The sequence below is a fragment of the Setaria viridis genome, chromosome 9 (genome assembly GCF_005286985.2).
Source record: "Setaria viridis chromosome 9, Setaria_viridis_v4.0, whole genome shotgun sequence".
In the NCBI taxonomy this organism is placed as follows: Eukaryota; Viridiplantae; Streptophyta; class Magnoliopsida; order Poales; family Poaceae; genus Setaria; species Setaria viridis.
In genome coordinates, this window is record NC_048271.2 from 48001193 (window position 1) to 48019597 (window position 18405).

At 44.7% G+C, this 18405-nt stretch overlaps 2 protein-coding genes and 1 long non-coding RNA gene across 9 annotated transcripts; 1 reads left to right on the forward strand and 2 right to left on the reverse strand.

Annotated features, from left to right (window-relative positions):
* Positions 1-1004: 1004 nt before the first annotated feature.
* LOC117838117 (uncharacterized) lies at positions 1005-6758 on the reverse strand. Of its 4 annotated transcripts, none has more exons than XR_004636502.2 (6): positions 6210-6757; positions 5388-5471; positions 2465-2614; positions 1677-2034; positions 1497-1588; positions 1005-1346 (listed from the first exon to the last, which is right to left on the reverse strand). It is a non-coding gene; the product is annotated as an uncharacterized lncRNA (long non-coding RNA). The 4 variants fall into 4 exon arrangements; XR_004636500.2 differs by having other exon boundaries at positions 2465-2496; positions 6210-6755; XR_004636501.2 differs by having other exon boundaries at positions 1677-2614; positions 6210-6758.
* Positions 6759-7940: 1182 nt separating this feature from the next.
* Positions 7941-11447, forward strand: LOC117837919 (cold-responsive protein kinase 1). 4 transcript variants are annotated; one of them, XM_034717733.2, is made up of 7 exons: positions 7941-8358; positions 8435-8596; positions 9205-9314; positions 9467-9677; positions 9756-9993; positions 10275-10425; positions 10670-11447. In XM_034717733.2, the coding sequence occupies exons 2-7, from the start codon at positions 8506-8508 to the stop codon at positions 11033-11035; spliced, it is 1167 nt and encodes a 388-aa protein (XP_034573624.1). In that variant the 5' UTR covers positions 7941-8358; positions 8435-8505; the 3' UTR covers positions 11036-11447. The 4 variants fall into 4 exon arrangements, with proteins under 4 accessions (XP_034573624.1, XP_034573621.1, XP_034573623.1 ...); XM_034717730.2 differs by having other exon boundaries at positions 7942-8358; positions 9190-9314; XM_034717732.2 differs by having other exon boundaries at positions 7942-8297; positions 9190-9314.
* Positions 11448-12440: 993 nt separating this feature from the next.
* Positions 12441-16621, reverse strand: LOC117837918 (anthranilate synthase alpha subunit 2, chloroplastic). The gene is made up of 10 exons (XM_034717729.2): positions 16084-16621; positions 15752-15941; positions 15511-15662; positions 14968-15083; positions 14640-14886; positions 14487-14543; positions 14247-14399; positions 13926-14006; positions 13350-13436; positions 12441-13000 (listed from the first exon to the last, which is right to left on the reverse strand). Exons 1-10 carry the CDS (start codon positions 16483-16485, stop codon positions 12674-12676), a joined length of 1812 nt encoding a protein of 603 aa, XP_034573620.1. The 5' UTR covers positions 16486-16621; the 3' UTR covers positions 12441-12673.
* Positions 16622-18405: the final 1784 nt, after the last annotated feature.

Here is an 18405-nt window from a genome sequence, read left to right on the forward strand (position 1 = left end):
AGATCTGAAATTTCCTCTTGACTTTTGTATGATGTGAAATTTCCCTTTCAATTTTTGTACGATACGAAAATTACACAACCAATTTTCATGTTCATGCGTTCTAATGTCCTGTACTTGTACAAGAGATTGTTTCTGTGATTTTCAAGTGCTTGTAAATTTTAAATGGAAGATGATTTTGTCCTTTGATGTTTGTTTGAATTTTTTTTGACAAAAGTAATCTTCCTGAAACATCGACGAAAAAGGCATCGGTGATAATTTTTCACCTTTTTTTATTTTTCATTCGACATCATTTTCTGCGAATAAAATGAAAAAATCATGTACAATTTGTGATTCTATGTTTTTTTAAATTTTCATAGTAAGAACAGTGACACAAGAAATAAATTTATTTTTTTTTGTCCACCTACTGGCAGTTCCATGGTCCATCCGGTTCCTTCATATCGCTTAGACTGACTGCTCATTAGTTTATTAAGAACACTTAACCACTGTTGTAACTCATACCCTCTCTCCACCACTTGTCGACGCTAGGAAGATGACCGCCCGGTAGGTAACCTAGAATTGCCTCTCCATAGCTCCTGGTTTCTCGTGCTATGGACAACAGACCAACACAGTCCCAAACGCCTCTTATCGATACCTTTCAGGATCACGCATTCTGTGTGAGAAGCTGCATCCTAGCATTAATTTGATGTACGTTGAACATGACTGTCATCTTATCATATCATGTTGTACCCAAGAACGTCGTTAAAGATCCCTCCAGTCTCGATGCAAAACCAGTAATTACCACTTCAGTCCAAGCATATACATCAACCAATTGCTTAACGACCCCTCCGGTCTCAATACAAAACCAGTAATTACCACTTCAGTCTAAGCATATACATCAACCAATTACAAGCGATTGGCTGGCATTATGATCTTAGCACACAAAACTATTTAGTAGTAGCACTAATTTTCCAGCATGTTAAGCTATGCATACAGAAAATTTGCTAGCTATAGGTGCTAAAGTGGACTAAATAAATGATATCACGATCCTTTAAAGATTACTTGTTATCATTGTCTTTCCAATACGTCAGGATACTGAAATTCACTAAGCACGTTTTTCATGTAAACACCGTACCAACTAACATGACATTGTATTGCTCCACAACTATACATTTTCTGCTACATTTTCTCCTAAAAACTTCACTGGTACATGAAAAAAAACATTGAGAAAACGACTTGATGAACACTATGTGATCCCAGTCTGTCTCACTGAAGACTAACTACCTTCAGACTTAGTAAGATGGAGCCGCATCGCCATCACGGGCACCGCACGATTGCCGTCGGCTATTTGGGGCAGTGGCTGCTGTCGCCTGAAAACGATAGCCAAAACAAGGTCAGCCATTACTGATCGATCGTGTTTTCACATGCAAAGCTGGAACAGTTCATCGATCTGCTCTGAATGAGCGCAGATTGGTGGTGGGCGATGTTAGTGATGATTGCTGAAAGGGTCGCGCGCGCACCTGCGAACTGTGTGGAGAGCGAGTGGTAGATGAGGAAGCACGCATCCAGGTCGTGCAGCGTTGGCCCCGTCGGGATCCGGTATATTGGGTACCTGAAATCATCATAAGCACGATAAGTTTGTGTAAGCAAATTGATTTCTGCACAAACCATGTAAAGTGAGTATTCTACTACTGCCATACCATGCAACGGAGACAAGTCGCAGCTCCTCAGGGTCCGCAACTCTGGAAACTGCTTTGCGAGGCCACAAATCTGCACCAACCAAGTGCGCGTCCTCAGACCATCAGAGTTTCATACAAGCAAGACTGAGCCTGATGTATGATGCTTGACGAGTCTCTGTCAGGCATGCCTTATCAGCAAGCGCCTCGCGCTGATAGGGAGGCTCGGACTCGAGGAACTCGAAGAGGAGCTGCTCGTGGCAGCTTCCGGACTTGCCATCGTCACTCAAAGCTTCTCTGCCGCTGGAGCTCTTGCTGGTTTCTTGAACTGTGGAGGCGCTGTCTCATGCTCGAGGTCGCTGTCGCTCTCCTCTGCACCCGTCTTGCGTTTGGCATCAATTTCAGCAATATCAGTAGGATTAGTTGGGTACCATGACCCCGTGACCACAAAAGGCACAACATCCTTATTTCCTGACCGTTCATTGCATATAGTTATGTCGTGATATAGTACTATAGGTGTCGTAGGTTTTGCTAACTGAGAGTATCAAATATGTGTCAAAGAAGTTTCTTGAGTATACTGATAAATTCAGAAAACAAAACCTCTATGTTTGAGGCTTTCAGTAGCCCAAATTGTTTCTGAAGACAGTTCAACTTTACTGCTAAATTGAGGAATCATGACAAAGTTTTGATAAATTAGCTGATGCGTGCTATTTGCTCATAGGTCAATGTTCAGATGATATAGTACTATGCATTAGGTAATGCAATGTTCATCATGAAGGAGCATGGTAACTTCACAAGGATAATCGTGTTACCTGGAAGGCCGATGTGCCTCATGTATCACGCCCTATTATAAAAGCAACCAAACTTCAGCGTTGCTCTACGGATTAATCTGAATGTAATGTAGAACAGAAGCAGACGAAGAACATCTGGAATGCTACAATACAGACTGAACCACATCTTCTCTGTATTGAGAGGGCCATTCAAACAGGCACTATAGTCAATAAATGTAGAAGCTAAAAACCTGAAGGCTGTGCAGAAAGAGGTAGCATGAATGCCCATGGTTAGGCTTCGGAAATAGCTATTGGACATAAATTAATTCAAATTCTAAAGCAGAGGGCCCACCCGTGGGGCCCACCGTTGACCGTTGACCAGGTCAACACTGACGTCAGCGTGACACGTGGCACCCCCTGGGGCTGCCAAGTGGACCGATCCCGTGCTGTCACGTGTCACCCTTAATAAATGTTTTCTGAAATAATTAAATAAATCCTTTAATCCTTAAAAATTCATAACTAATTCTTTTTAACTCAAAAAAATATGAAACCAGTTGCATTAAATTCGTAAAATCAAGCCCGTGTTGTTTGTAGGTGTTATTTGGATCTTCTAAATTTAGCTTTCTTGGAGTTTTTGCCTAGATGTAATGCCGTTTAATTTACGTTTCGTCGTATCTCGTTCTGTTCAGACCCGAGCTACGACCCGAAAGACCTTCAAGACCCCAACTACATCGAGGAGGACCCAATCGACTACGGACAAGGTGTCATGTCACTCCTAATCATATGGATCCTATGCATGCTTAGTTGCTAGCGCTTTCACTTATATTGCTTGATGATGATGGATTGCATAGCCAATGTTTTAGCCATGCCTTGATAATTGTTTATACTGTTTTCCTTCTTTACCTACTTTTGTGGACTAGCTACAGACCCTAGCTAGTCCACCGCTCATATATCCACATACATGCTTTTGAGTTATAGATGGACATTTGCCATGGATTTGGTGATGGGATTCCTTGAACACTCTCGCATGTGTTTTGGGTGAGTGTGACTCCTTGATGGGTTCTTGGCGGGAGCGAGCATGGTTGGTACTGAGGAGTGCCTTGCCGAGAGAGAGCTTTTTGGACTCTCTCTATACCCCGTACCTATGACGGGTACTTTATTTGTTATAGAGGAGCAGGTGGCGTACTTGTACGTTGCAAGTGCTTTGGTACATACTTGTTGGTAGAGTGCTCACTCTCAGCCGCCTAAGGACCGAGTCAGTTTACCACCAGTCACAGCAGCTACTTTTCGTACTTACCGCTCGCTTACGTTATGGGCGGGGTTCGGTGCAAGACTAGTAGTGGATAGTGCTCTGCCTGTAGGCGGATTGGAGGATCGTGTAAGGAGTTCGAGGTGTTGGCCTGCTCTGACCAGACTGCACCCCGACGTGGGTAGGTTTCACAGCTTCGAGGTCCTCACTGGTGACGACGTGCCCTGCAGCTGAGGACGATTCCAGACTCGAGGAAACAAGATAGAGCTATCCACTTACTAGGGCTCTGGCTGTTAGGTGGGGTTTGCACGGCTCGCTACCGTTCGAGCTCCATCCGTGCGGGTACAGTTGTACAACCTCTGCAGAGTGTATAAAGCTATAGCTATAGTCCGTGTCCACTGGTTATGGACAGTGCTGTTGACTACCGCTACTTCTGACTAGACTTTTCTTGTGCTTCTACCTTCCCTCCTTTTGGAGATAGGCCGGCGTTTGCTGTTGAGATGTGAGGGGAGGGAGCTCTCACATCGCCTGGTGTGTTGGGTGCTGGACCCTTGGGTGAGGGATCCGGTGATTTGTGCTGACTTCCTTGTTTGAGGTGTTGACCTCGGGATGATGTGCTTTGCTGCTTCCTTGATTTGCTGTACAATCATATATAGGTTTAAACCATGCATATAGTATAATTCCCCCGTTTCCTTGGCTTACTGCTTTTGGGAGTTGACAAGGCCTACCTGCTTCTCGGGTAGATGATGGCTTTTCAGGATCGGAGCCCGACTATGACTTCGACAACGACAGATGGGAAGACTAGGAACCGTTCTTCGCTCGAGTTGCCTGTGAAGATGGATTTTGCCACAGCTTCTGTTTCCGCTGCATGATATTTTACCTTTCTTGATTCAGTCCTAATGGACTTGTACCGGCATGTGCCACTGAGATGTACTCGTACTCATGTTATCTATGATATTTGAACTCTGTTTCTCTCTCTGTTTCTGTGTTGGTATGGATTTGTACTATCTGAGACAGAGATTCGCACGTGATAGCCTTCCTGGGACTATCACCGAGGTGCGTAGGCTTGAATTCTCAGAAATGGGAATTCGGGTCCGTTTCAGCTGGTATCAGCAATGAGGCAAATGAAAAAAAAGGGTGCAAAGAAACATACTTAAATGTCAATATGCATCAAAGCCTCACGTACCAAGGCATTGACACAGCTGGTATGCAAAGCAAAGGCACCCTTGTCTTCCATTGTTATCAAATCTTGGAGGGGCGGTATGTCACAGATCAGACTGCCATACTGAAACTGATCAAGCATGATGGTATGTCTACCGTACTAATAATTTTGCCTAAAGAGTTAGCGATGGCCAGTTTAATAAGTTTAATCAGGTTCTGAACATTGAGCTAGCTCAGATCATTGTAAGCGTAGTCTCTATCCATGTAGTACTGTTGATAACCAAAATAAATCAGATAGTTGAGCTTCTACTTCCATCACATGACTACTATTATGAAAGAGATTAATGCTTTGAGGATATAAAAATCATCCTACTGAAGTACTAATAGGAAGGCGCTCTACTGATATTTCAAAAACATTTAACACAACATGAATCAAATAACAGATGGAACATCCTAAACTAACCTTTATAAACATCTGAGCAGACAGTTATATGGAGGAAACATCCTATCTGTCAATCATCGGAAATAGTAGAAGAGAATCAGAAACTCACAAACCTTAAAAATCGTTGCTATGGAATCATCTTGTTTCTCGACATTGCAATGGTACAGGATTGTCTTGCTTGGGTCCAAATCAAGGTTCTGCAGCATCAGTTAGCAAAAAGTTCCATGAGTTATCTGCCAGCAATCTCTTGAAGGGAATAAAAAAATAGATATGTATGTGTGCATTGCAGCCATCAATTATCATGATAGAAAATAATGAGTAATGCAACAAAAGTTGTGGGGACCTTTCTTCTATCCGACGCATATCTCAGCATGCACACAGATCATTTTGCTTTCTGCTACTTCACAGGGAGAAGAAATTACTCAAAAACAGCAGGAAGATAAGTACTAAGAATATGGTAAACTTTTTCTGTAAACCGAAGCTAAGTTAATTTAGCATCGATCCATCCAGACACTGAAATCAATCTTGTAGATCGATTGAGCAAATAAAACTTTTTTCTTTATGGCAAACAACTTGATGGGACCGTAGGGGAAAGGGCTGGGGCCGGATCCACATCTACATGGATATTGGCTATATGTAATGAAATTGTGACGAGTACACTGAAATTGGAAGTATTGGACGCAAATTGGGTGGATACTTCATGGAGGCGTGCATACATTTGGACTGCTTTACCATATGTGCAGCAGCAAACCCTTATTGGAATGCAATGGAGAAACACATCTGAATGTCTAACAGAAAAGAAATCTGCATTTTAATAAATGTCAAATGCAGGTTGTTTACGAGATGGAGGAGACCGTCAAATTATCATGGATGTCTGACAACAAATCCCATCTAAGAAATTCATAATCGGAGAAGAAATTGAGGCCAGAACTCACCATCGAAAAATGATTAGACTGGGAATGCGAAATCAGAGGGGTCTGTACCCTATGTGCTCCGCAACTGCACCTTTCAGCCTAAAAGGATTAGATCGAAGTAAGAGGGGTCTCAAGCATGCATCCATTAGGAGGAAAAACCAGAGACTGGGAATGTGAAAGGGGATGTAGAAGTACGGAACCGACGCGACGCTACCGACGATTCCGCCAACGAGTTGAAGCTGCGCCGCCGCCAAGCTCTATCCCCAGCGCTGCCTGCTCCAGGCTTCTAGCCCCAGCGCCAGGCTGTCACTTTGGGGCGAGGGCTAGCGATCGGGCGGGATCTCGCGAGGGTGGCCGGCTGCAGTTGCGCTAAGCGCGGGGCGGCGGTGGCTGCCTGATGGGCAGATGACGATTGCCTGGCCAGGATTGTGGGCGGTCGGGAAGACGGGGTCGCTGGGCAGGCAGGTGGTGGCGGCTAGGGTGGCGGTGGCGATCCGTTTTTACCGGCGAGAGGCTCGGCGTGGTCGTCCAGTCGTCCTGATCGGATCAGTGGGTCGCGGCGGCACATCAACACGCGTTTAGCCTATATAAATGTGACAGGGACTAAATCCTGTCTCCAAACGGAGCCCAGTTTTACTATTTAGGCGGTGTTTGACTCACGAGGATTAAAATTTAGTCCAACCACGTCGAATGTTTATATACTAATTAGAAGTATTAAATATAATCTAATTATAAAGTTAATTGTACATATGGAGTCTAATTCATGAGAGGAATCTATTAAACCTAATTAGTCCATGATTTGATAATATAGTGCCACAGTAACCATTTGCTAATGATGGATTGATTAGGCTTAATAGATTCGTCTTGCGAATTAGCCTAGGGGTTCTGCAATTAGTTTTATAATTAGCTCATATTTAGTTCTTCTAATTAGCATCCGAACCTCCGATGTAACAGGACTAAACTTTAACCTGGTGTCCGAACAACCCGCCACCGTCATTTCACCATCAAATTAACTAGCCCTGCCTGCTCATTCAACTACGGGGCTCAAAGATAATTGTTTCTTGTTATTGCTTTTCATTTAACATGATCTCGATCTGACCATGTACTTCCTCTTGTATTTCCTTTCTAGTCAAAAGAAAACCATCAGAAAAGAAAGCAAAGGGAGAAAATCCCAGATAAACGATCCCAAACCTTGTGCCAAGCAACGAAGACTTCTTTTTATACTTCCTTAAAATTATGTAGCTCTTGCGCGAGCGAAACAAACGCGTAAGCATGTTCGGCGCAGCTGCAGCTCATACAAGTCAGCTCGATCATACAAGTCTCGAGCATGCGTGAACAAAAACCTGTAGACGTGACCTGAGGACCAGTGGCACATCAACACGCGTTTAGCGTTTCAGCTAAAATCGTTAAGAACGTGAGAGGAAGCATACATGCATCTCACGGCTCACGTTTTTTGTTTTTGTTTACTGACAACGGGCGTCGATCAACACCTACCAGTAGCACAATCATCTGTGATTTCTGAACTGTGAACTCTGAAGCTAGCATCGCCTACTGGCTTCTAGAGATTCGATTTATCTCCAGAATCGTCAGTTCTCAGTCAGTGCTCGAGAGTTATTTTTGACTGCTGCCGGGGCGCGGACGCAACCGCCCCGAGGGCGATTCAATTTCCGGGCCACGCCGCTGGCCGCTGGGCCTGGGGTTGGGGCTCGCTGGTCGTCGCCTTCGGCGGTACAAAACGTGGACTTTCTTCATCACGGGCGGGGGGTGGGTGCGGGCCGCCTGGCGATCTGACCGCGCGTCGCCACAGAAGCGAGAGAGCAACAGCGACAGCGGAGCCAGCGAGGCGGGGCACGGCGGACCGGGTAAACACGCCGGGCCTCGGCCGCCTACTCCGCCTTCCCTTCGCCCCCCTCTTCACCCAGTCGGGCGGTCCTCGGCCAGAGCGCGGGGGAGAGCGCCACCGTGGGGAAGGAGGAGAGAGGATAGAGGAAGAGGCAAGAGCTCAGAGCCGCGGCTGTCCGCGCTTTTGCTGCCCGCGGGAGCGATCCCCCGCCTTCCGTCGGCCAGGTTCTTGCCCAATTCTTACCTGGTTTGGGGAGCCAATATGGGGTATCGAATCCAGCTATTTCCGTGTGTTTCTCAAGATTCTTGCTGAACTTGTTCGAGTAGTGTAAGTTTGTCTTCGGTCAATCATGAAACGGGCAGCTTGGGACGGTAAGCGTACTAATCTCGTCCTCTCTGCGCAGCAAGGAGCAGGAATTGCGGAATTGGAACTGGTTTCGCATAAACCTTGGGAGGAGGCCACGGAATTTGGAACATGGGAGGTTCGGTCGGGTGCTTGGGAGGCGGCTCCAAGTCGGGGCAAAATCAGAATGGTCAGGCCGTCGCGGCCTCATCTCCTCGTTCAGGTACATTTCATTCAGTTCCGTTCTGTGAGCAAATGAGCTTGCGAGATTACTGCTTAAAAGTTTCTGCACTTGAAAACATTTTATCTTCGAATTGATTGAAGAATACTTATGTTGCTTCGCATTAAAAGTGTGGACAAAATTGCCAAATATTGTGGCCACACCTTGGTGCAGGGAATAGTAGCACAAAATCTTATCCCCAGACCCCAACACACCACAATAGTTATGCTTAAGACAAAACTAGCCCTCGTACTTATGTATTCTTTCTTGTAAACTGTGCATTGCTGCTCGCAAGTGAGGTTTCAGTGAGCTGTAATTCATAGAGTAGCACAAGGGGCAGCATCCTCGTACTGAGAGTAAACCTTATTTTTTTTGCCTGCACCAGAGATCCTATCCTCCTTACAGGAACTACTCCGTGACTTAAGGCATTAGGGAATATGATAGCAAAGATAAACTTTTCTATACCTCATGCACAAAGATAAACTTTTTTATTTCTTTGGTCAAACTAGCGTATAAAGATGTTTGCTGACGTTTCTGTGTTGTCTGTGTTCTTTTGCTTAATATCAATTTATGATGCAACTCTGATAAAAGTGCAGGTCGTGTATTATCAGGAGCTGGAAATAATGTGCGAGTCTTCTCTCTAAATGAGTTGAAGACTGCCACACGAAATTTTCACATGATGAATTGCATTGGCCGTGGAGGTTTCGGAGCAGTGTATAAGGTGAGACCCAGGACTTGTTTATGCGTTTTTTTTTCTTTTCAAATTCTTGCTTTAACTGTTGCTTCTACTCTAAAAGACCTCTTTCAAAGATCTCTGCAAATACAATCAACCTGCAAATATGGAACGACTAACAAAGGTTGTACCTCATTTAGGGAAACCTGAAAGATGGCACTCAAATTGCAATAAAGAAGCTTGCAGCTGAGTCAAAACAAGGAATTAGCGAATTCTTGACAGAGATTAATGTCATATCAAACGTCAAGCACCCAAACCTTGTCAAGCTACTTGGTTGCTGCGTTGAAGGGAATAACAGACTATTGGTGTACGAGTATGCGGAGAATAACAGTTTGGCAAATGCTTTGCTTGGTAAATTCAATATTGAACTTTACTTTATAAATCAGCCAATCTAAATGTATTAAGTTTACCTTTTTGTAATATGACCAGGACCAAAGAGTAAATGTATTCCATTGGACTGGCAGAAAAGAGCTGCTATCTGTATTGGAACTGCTTCTGGCCTTGCTTTTCTTCATGAGGAAGCACAACCACGCATTGTCCACCGTGATATCAAGGCTAGCAACATTTTACTTGATAAAAAACTGCTGCCTAAAATCGGAGATTTTGGGCTGGCCAAGCTTTTTCCTGATGCTATCACTCACATTAGCACACGCGTCGCAGGAACAATGTTAGTGCCCCTCTGGATCTATTCCTGTACCTTCCTCACAAAAATAAAATATTTTTCTGTATTTAGTTGCTTCTACAATGTAGTTATGTGTATTTCATGTCAATTTCCATCATTGTGCTATGCTGATTTTAACTAAGTGCTTAGTGTTGAAAGGAAAAACATGTTAGTCATCTGCTTTTAGTTATTTTTGTAGCCAGTTTACTAATGTGCCGACCAGCCAATTGTACCTAGTCTGTTATAACACACTTGTATTGAACTCTCAATATATAATTTTCGTGTAGGGGATATTTAGCACCAGAGTATGCCTTATTGGGACAATTAACCAAGAAAGCAGATATATATAGTTTTGGGGTGCTTCTTCTTGAAGTGATAAGCGGTGAAAGCAGCAGCAAGTCGACTTGGGGGCCTGATATGCATGTCCTTGTGGAATGGGTAACTCATTTTTTCCCACTTGTGTCCCACGAAGTGTGAAACTGCAAATCTTGTAGCATTTGCCATGCTTGCATCAATTTTTTATGGAGTGAAGTATCACACATGCACCTAATAAGTACTAACTTTTCCCGACACGGACTCACAGTACATGTTGATGACGGTGTTCGCAATTTATATATTACAATATATATGAGTTGCTATTCTTCTAAAAATGATTGAATTTATTATGTGGGCTAAACTGCAGACATGGAAGCTGCGGGAAGAAGGAAGACTCTTGGAAATTGTTGATCCAGATCTGGAAAAGTACCCAGAGGAGCAAATGCTTCGTTTCATCAAGGTAGCACTGCTGTGTACACAAGCCACGTCCCAGCAGAGGCCATCCATGAAGCAGGTTGTCAATATGCTATCTAATCGAATAGAGATCGATCTGCAAAATGTCGTTCCACCAGGTGTGCTGAAAGAACCTCGCCAGCGTACTGGTGGCTTTGGGGGTTTGACACTAGACACATCCTCAAGCCAAAGCACCAAATGCAATCCAGCTGAATCTTACAGCACACAGACCAACATGAATACCGGTCAATTTAGTACAACTGAAGTATCCCCAAGGTGATGCGATGACCAGCTTGCAAGCTTGTTTGCCATTTTCAGAGGTTTCTCACACCACCCATGAGATTTTATTATGCTTGGTGCTGACAAATTCTCTTGATATGAAAGGCCTGATCCACTTTCATCCTGATTTAGACCTACATAGGATGTGAGGGCCGTTGTGAATTGCTGATGTACAGGACCTGCAATTCACCTTTTTCTTTTGCAGAGGAACTGTAGTTCAATTTGAGAATTGCATTATGTTCTTTAAAGCCTGTTGTAGGGATACATTGTAGGAGTACAAGAGTGCATTGGAGACTGCAAAATTTGTGCTCGGAATATGAGCATGAAAGTTCTGAACCACAGCTACTATGCGTAACATGAAAGTAAATGTTCAGCTAGTGACAATCACAGCTTAAAGTATGATCTTACTCTTATATTTTTCGTCTTGCTGAACATGATTGCTTTCTGAAAAATGTTTGTAACGGTATTAATTTTCCTTCATGCTATTAAGGTTATCGTGTTAAATAACCACACAAAGTACCTCACTTGTTAGAATGTCTTTCGATGACCAATGGGTGCTTCTTCGTAAGCTATGCTACCTAATGTGTGCAATACTCTTTTTCACAAAAAAAAGGTGAATATGGTGATCAACTGATCATCTATGTTTTTGGAATTTATGGAAAGAAAGGAAACAAAGAACATTCCAAAATTTCTGTTTACAGCAGTATGAAGTTGAGGTGTTCACTACTCCATCCATCCAAATTGTAAGTTGATTTGACTTTTTTAGATACATAGTGTTTACTAAATATAGCGTATATCTAAGTGTATAGCAAAATCTATGAATTTAAACAAGTCAAAACGACTTACAATTTGAAGTGGAGGGAGTACTTTGCATATAGACTAGATTTCTTTCCTAACTTTGCCTAAGATAGGTGGTTATTTTCTTGCCACAAATGTGAGGCAATACTAATCCTAATAATATTTCCACATATGCTTTAGATAAAAAACGTGTGGCAAGCTTAGTCCTCAAGCAAACATGCTCTCAGATGTCTTGTCATGGCGTATCGCTTCTCGTGTGATGGTCCCTTAGTGTCTTTCCTCATCGTGTTTTGCTTATGATGCCTGCTCTGTAATCCTCGAAAGCTCAACTCAACTAAAGATTAATATGAGTAGAGAGATATGCCACTAGCATACACTCCCTCTATTTGAAATTACAAAGCTTATTTATCGTTAGGACAAGCCTGTCGATTAACACATACTCTATTATTGCATAATTTTTGTGACATGGAGTTGATGTCTCTAAATTGGTATTGAAAAATATTTACTAGTATACTTTTATGTTACATAAATGAAATATTAATAGAGTAATTGTGAACTAAAATCTTGTCCTAACGAAACAAAATATGCCTTGTAAGGAAAATCGGAGGGAGCAAGAATTAAAGAGTCTATAGACATCCAATCAGAAAGATGACAATCTAACAATACATTTACATACTTCTAGGATACCAAAAAAGGGAACATCCACAGTTCCCAGATTTATTCGTTTTGCGGGAGAACATAATAAGCTTATTGCTTTTCTCCACCCACTAATGACACCTTTCTTAACAGGAAGTGGGTAAAGAAACATTTACTAGAACTAACAAATAATTCTCTTGGCACACTATTCCTTGTCTACAAAAGCTGACTCCGCAAGATCGATAGCCCGAGCTAATGCTGCAGCCTTATTCTCGCATTCGCGCTGTTCATCATCTGGGCTACTGTCAGCAACAATGCCCGCTCCAGCCTGAAGATGAGCAACCCACTCCCGACGCCTATCAGCAGCTTTGTATGAGTACATCGTGTTGTGGCTTGGTGCCGTTGAGAATACAATGGTTCGGAGAGCAAGTGCGATTTGCATGTTGCCATCAAATGATATCCCTCCTAAACCACCACTATATGGTCCTCGCCTTGTGACTTCCAACTCGTCTATCAACTCCATGGCTTTCACCTGATTATATAAACAAATTTCCATTAATCAACATTTGTTCAGAAGAGGGAAATAACATTTAAAAAAACAGCAATACAGTGAAAGTGAGATGATAAATAGAGCCAAGAGCCAACATGGTCAATGCGAAGCACACATCAATAATCTAGATCCGCGAAATGCCTAATTGTAATAACTGAAATGCTAAAAAGAAACTTATGATAAGTAGAGCCAGCATGGTCTATGTGAAATACAAAAAAGTCGCGGAGGGGGGGTTGGGGGGGAGTAAATTTGGGGAAAATGTACACTACAATATCAAGGAGTAAAGGTTGGATGGTAGATCAAAATAAGAATATTGGAAGGGACATTTTACCTTTGGTGCACCACTGACTGTTCCCACAGGCAATGCAGCTCTCAGGGCATCCCAGCTCTGGAGACGATCATCCAACTGTCCACTAACCTGCAAAGCAACCGACCAGAAGTTAACATTTTGGGGAAGATATATTACAATAAAAATCAAAGGGCGTTCTGTAGCAACAAATGTTGTTGAATAAGATGGAAAACAAACAAAAAGGTGGCAGAAGTGCACGATTAACAGGTGCTCATATGATAAACAAGATAACAGGAAACAACACTGCAGGTAGCTTGGTGAGTCGTTTAACAAATTGTTTTCGTATTTTTAGCTGAACACTATTCTAAGTTTCTAACCTATCCCTGGATGCCAAATAAAGAGTACTGACACAAGAAACGTGCTATTTGTTCGTTCGTTTGTTTGTTTTGCATATTTGAGCTAAACCTTTATTGTTAACACTGAATGCTAAGTAAATAATAGTGACTCAAGTGCTAAATTAAGTTCACAGAATGTGATTTAGAATTATAAAACAATTATCTATAAATTGCCAAAGTATAAAATTAAATGAGAAGCATTGTTATACAAAAGGAGCCTAACCGTGGAGCTGATGTGCATAACATGGGAGTATCGCTCAATGTTCATTAACTTTTCCACCTTTACTGATCCAGGTTTGGAGACCTGTCAAGTAGTAGTAATAGTCATCAGAAAACATCCGATACTGCTGCAGCAGAAAAGTGGCAAAAACATTTGATTTCGCTAAAGATTGACTAGAATTGCATGTAGGGATGTAAGGTATGTACCACGGCAACTCATCAAAAGAAAGAGTACATGGAAAGAAACAAAAATCAAAATGGCATGCATTGTATCAGAATGCAATGCAGTAGATCTTATGGGTAATAAGACAAAAGGAATGCAGACCTTGCCAACATCATTCCTCCCCAAGTCTACAAGCATAATGTGCTCAGCACACTGTTTTTCATCACTTAATAGTTGTTGCTCTTGCATTTGATCTTCCTTCTCTGTCTTGCCCCTTCGAACAGTTCCAGCTAGTGGCCGATTAATAATCTTCCCCTGAAAAATATTTTTAAAATGTGCAGATTAGTGAAGGACAATTTGAAGTCTGAAGAATAACAGTAAAGGGGTTCATAGTTCACATACCTTACTGACTCGTGTAAGAATTTCAGGGCTAGATGCAACTAGGACACAGCCTCTTGCCTAAATAGACAATTAAAGGGTGTTGATTAGAATCTCAAAAAAATCAGTGCGCAGAACTGTGTTCAAATTGTGCGTGCTTCATGCTTCTATTTCTACCTGTACATACGCCATGTATGGGCTAGGGTTCACTATTCGTAAAGCTCGATAAACCTCAAATGGGTTGGCATATGTTCTCCTCTCAAACCTCTGACTCAAAACGATCTGGAAGATGTCCCCAGCCATAATATGCTCCTTAGCCTGCATAACAGCATTCTTGTACTCATCACTTGTCATGGTTGACTTGTTCAACGGTGTACCAAACTGGCGGGTGTGCAGCTTCACAAATCCTGGAGAGAGCGTGGGGCTGAAGTCCAAAGCAGATAGATCTATGAGCATAAAACAAAATACGCAGCAGGATTTAATGAATAGGTGCCGCATAGCTTACACGTTAGAATTGTGCACTTTGGACAGCAACTGGTCCAGCCGAGATCTGCCATCTTGGTACGCTGCCTCAATTGATGCGTGCCGGTCCACATTTACCCAATGGATGACATACACTTTCTGGAACAAGAAAAGAACCATATAATTCGAAATGAGCACAATTCCCCAAAAAAATTGTCTTGAAGGGATGAATACCATGAGTGAAGCACAGCTATAGCAAGTAAAATTATTTTGCGTCATGAGGTGCAGATTGCTAAAATGCAAGACAGATGAGTGGTGTAGTTTCAGTCTGTTGTCAATGTGAACTAAATATAAGATGCAGCAATGACAAATTGCATGTATATCAGTATAGTTAACTTAAAAGTTAAACCACTAGCTATCTTATTCTGCCTTTAGAAACATGTGTTTCGCCAGGAGGTAATTAACTAAATGGCAGCTAATACCAAATCATAACTGCGATTGCAGGAAAATACCCCTCCCTAAATGACTCAGAAAATCAGAATTTAGCTAAAATGAGATGCGAAAATGGGATTTCAGGAATAAACACCTTCTCAACATTATCGAAGACAAGAACATCATCGTAGAGCCCCAAATGCACATCAGGAAGATTCCTGTCGTCCTGGGGAGCACCAGAGAATGGCAGCTTCTTCTTCTCAACATAACGAACCGTATCATAGGAAAAGAACCCAACCCATCCGCCTATCACAAACAATAAACCAGATGCGATTGTTCACATAACATCATTGACAACATCAGATCATGCCTACTCAGCAATGCTTGCTGCTCACCTGTGAAGGATTCAGGGAGCTCGTCGATCTGCTGTGGGTGCCATCCCTCCATCATGTTCCTGGGCACCTGCATAGGATCGTCCACGACCTGCTCCGTCACCTGGCCCTTCTCGTGGTCCATGATCGTGACCTTGTGCTCCTTGGCCACTATCTCCATCACCGGGTGGGCTCCCACCATGCTGTAGCGGCCCTGCAACCCAATCCAATTAGTTCCTCGGAGTTACTGACGAGGATAACAATTAAGAACCGATAAGGGAGCTTTCGCCTCCCAGAAAAAACCCGATCAGAGAGCAGCAGCCAGCAGATTTGAGATGGGGCGATGGGAGACGTACGACGTTGGTGGTGCCCTGAGGTCCCTGCTCGACGGACTCGAAGAGGAAGCTGGGGGCGTCGACGTTGTCCTCCGGGACGAGGCAGCGGTAGGCGAGCACGGGGGTGAGGTGGTCGGACACGATGCACTCCCACATGGGCACCAGGTTGCTCTTCCCGCTCCCCCGCGCCGCCGCCTCGAAGAACCGCCTCTTCTCCTCCTCCGCCGCCTTCGCCGCCACGGCGCCCCTGCTCATCACCGCGCTCGCCAGCGGCGTCACGGCGCGGCACCTCATGCCGCCGCTCCTGCCGCTCCTCCTCCTCATCCCGGCCGACACCACCGCCCCCGCCCGAACCAGGGCCCCCGCCGCCGGGGCGGCGACGCGGGAGGGGGAGAACACGGAGGCGGCGGCTAGGGATTCCATTTTTGCGCTGGCGCTGGCTGCTGGCTTCCACACCCCGCGGCGCAGTGTTCCCCTATTTCAATCTATCGATTTCGCGCTCGGCGGGGTCGTCGGAGAAAGCGAACGTGGGGCAGTGCGGCTTATATAAAGAAGTTGCAATCCGATTCGATTTTTTTTTTTTAAAAAAAAAAACAAGCAGCCAGCGGGAGTTGGGGGCGTGGGGCGCTCGGATCTCGGATTCGCCTGCAGATTTCCAAGGGGAAAGGCGATTCCAATGGTGACGGGGCGGCTGGCGTGGATGGGGTTTTGTGGTTGACTCTTTCGCCGGATGTGAACTTGGAGGAAGAAGGGGGAGGGAAGGAGCAGCTTTGCCTGGTGGCTGACGGGGACGACCCGGAGCTGATTTTACGGTCTGGTGCATTGATAATGGAATCTTTTACACGATTTGCCAGCCAACTGCTATAGTAATAATTAAAACTTTTTTGTCACGTAGCAATATCACATTCTTGATTTGCGGATAGAATAAAGGAATTGTGAGTTGTACGCCAACGAGAAAATATCATACTTCTAAATTTTAGTTTCTCTTTTGTTCCTTTTCTTTTCTGCGATGTTTGGTTCCCTTTGCTTATTTTTAGCACGTGTCGCATCGAATGTTTAGATACTAATTAGGAGTATTAAATGTAGACTATTTACAAAACCTATTATATAAGTGGAGGCTAAACGGCGAGACGAATCTATTAAGCTTAATTAATCCATCATTAGCAAATATTTACTGTAGCAATATATCTCCGAGAACGCTTGCAGAGTCACTCTGGCACACACAGGAAAGGATAACAGTGGAGATGCACGTGACGCATGTTTCGGAATCTGCTGCCATTGTACTTATCTCGTCAGGGACGGGGACCAGATCAGCAATCCAACGTGCAATGAAAACCTCACGAGTCACGTTGGAACTGGTTCTCCCACTGCCACCAACCCCCCCCCCCCCCCCCCCCCCCCCCCCCCCCGGCGGCGGGGGGGTGCAGTCAAACGGTGGAGGCGAAGAACAGTTCTTCTCACGCACAACGGCACAAGCGCAGCACGAGCGTCGTCCGGACAAGGAAGCCGGATCCCTCCGTGGCAGAACGGTAAACGGCAGGGTCTTCCCGGCGCTCACCGCCTGCGTGTGCCTTGGGAAGCTGCGCGGCACGGCAGCGTGCGCGCGGGAGGCGCCCGCGGCACCACGGCGCGCACGAGCGTGGTAGGTAGGGTAGTCGACGATTTTCACCGGATCGCATCACCTCTCCTCCAGTCCTGTCCTCCAGCTGATCTGTGATTTCCCCCATGAGGAAATCGAGATCCGTGTACCGGGGCGAGGAAAACGAGACAGCGACAGGCTGGGCTAGTGGGCTGGCACTGGCAGGCGGTGGGCGCGATCCGCCGGAGGCTGGAAACGTACGTGCTGCCCCTCATCATCTGTGGTCTGTGCTCCATTGCTCCAAAGTCTTGGATGCGCTGCAGAGTCCGATCGGTGCGCAGGAAAGGTCGCGGCCATCGACCAGGACCCGTCGATGGGGCCGGCGGGGGCGGAGCTGCTCGCGCCCGTCCGTCGGCGTCAGCCGGTGACAGCGGTCTGGGGACGGCGTCGGGTTCGTCCAAGCAAAGAACCATCGGAAATTCTGAGCTGAGCTGAGCTGCTGCCCGCACAGGAAAAACAGCTTTTGCTGTTTCGTCGTGACAATTTATTTAACCCGGCAGCCCACGGAGCAGCACGTGGGCTGCTGCTTCGATGCTTGGTCGAATATTCGAATGCGATGCTGTACGGGGTTTGCCATTTCGACCGGGCGAAGTTTTTTTTTTTTAACAGTCCGCCACGTGCCGGGGTAGGTTGAGCTTGAGCACTCCTCTCCTACAGACTACAGTACTATCCATCGACCATCGTAGGAAATGCCGATACTGTTG

Excerpts from the sequence above, each read along its gene's own strand:
- LOC117837918 (XM_034717729.2), bottom strand. The coding sequence starts at position 16,485 with ATGGAATCCCTAGCCGCCGCCTCCGTGTTCTCCCCCTCCCGCGTCGCC. Across the intron at positions 14,887-14,967 it reads AAAGTGCACAATTCTAACGT|CCCCACGCTCTCTCCAGGAT; the intron begins GTAAGCTATGCG and ends TTTGGACTTCAG. Across the intron at positions 13,001-13,349 it reads CAGTCAGTGGTGCACCAAAG|GTGAAAGCCATGGAGTTGAT; the intron begins GTAAAATGTCCC and ends TTATATAATCAG.
- LOC117837919 (XM_034717730.2), top strand. The coding sequence starts at position 8,506 with ATGGGAGGTTCGGTCGGGTGCTTGGGAGGCGGCTCCAAGTCGGGGCAA. Across the intron at positions 8,597-9,189 it reads GGCCTCATCTCCTCGTTCAG|GTCGTGTATTATCAGGAGCT; the intron begins GTACATTTCATT and ends ATAAAAGTGCAG. Across the intron at positions 10,426-10,669 it reads TGCATGTCCTTGTGGAATGG|ACATGGAAGCTGCGGGAAGA; the intron begins GTAACTCATTTT and ends GCTAAACTGCAG.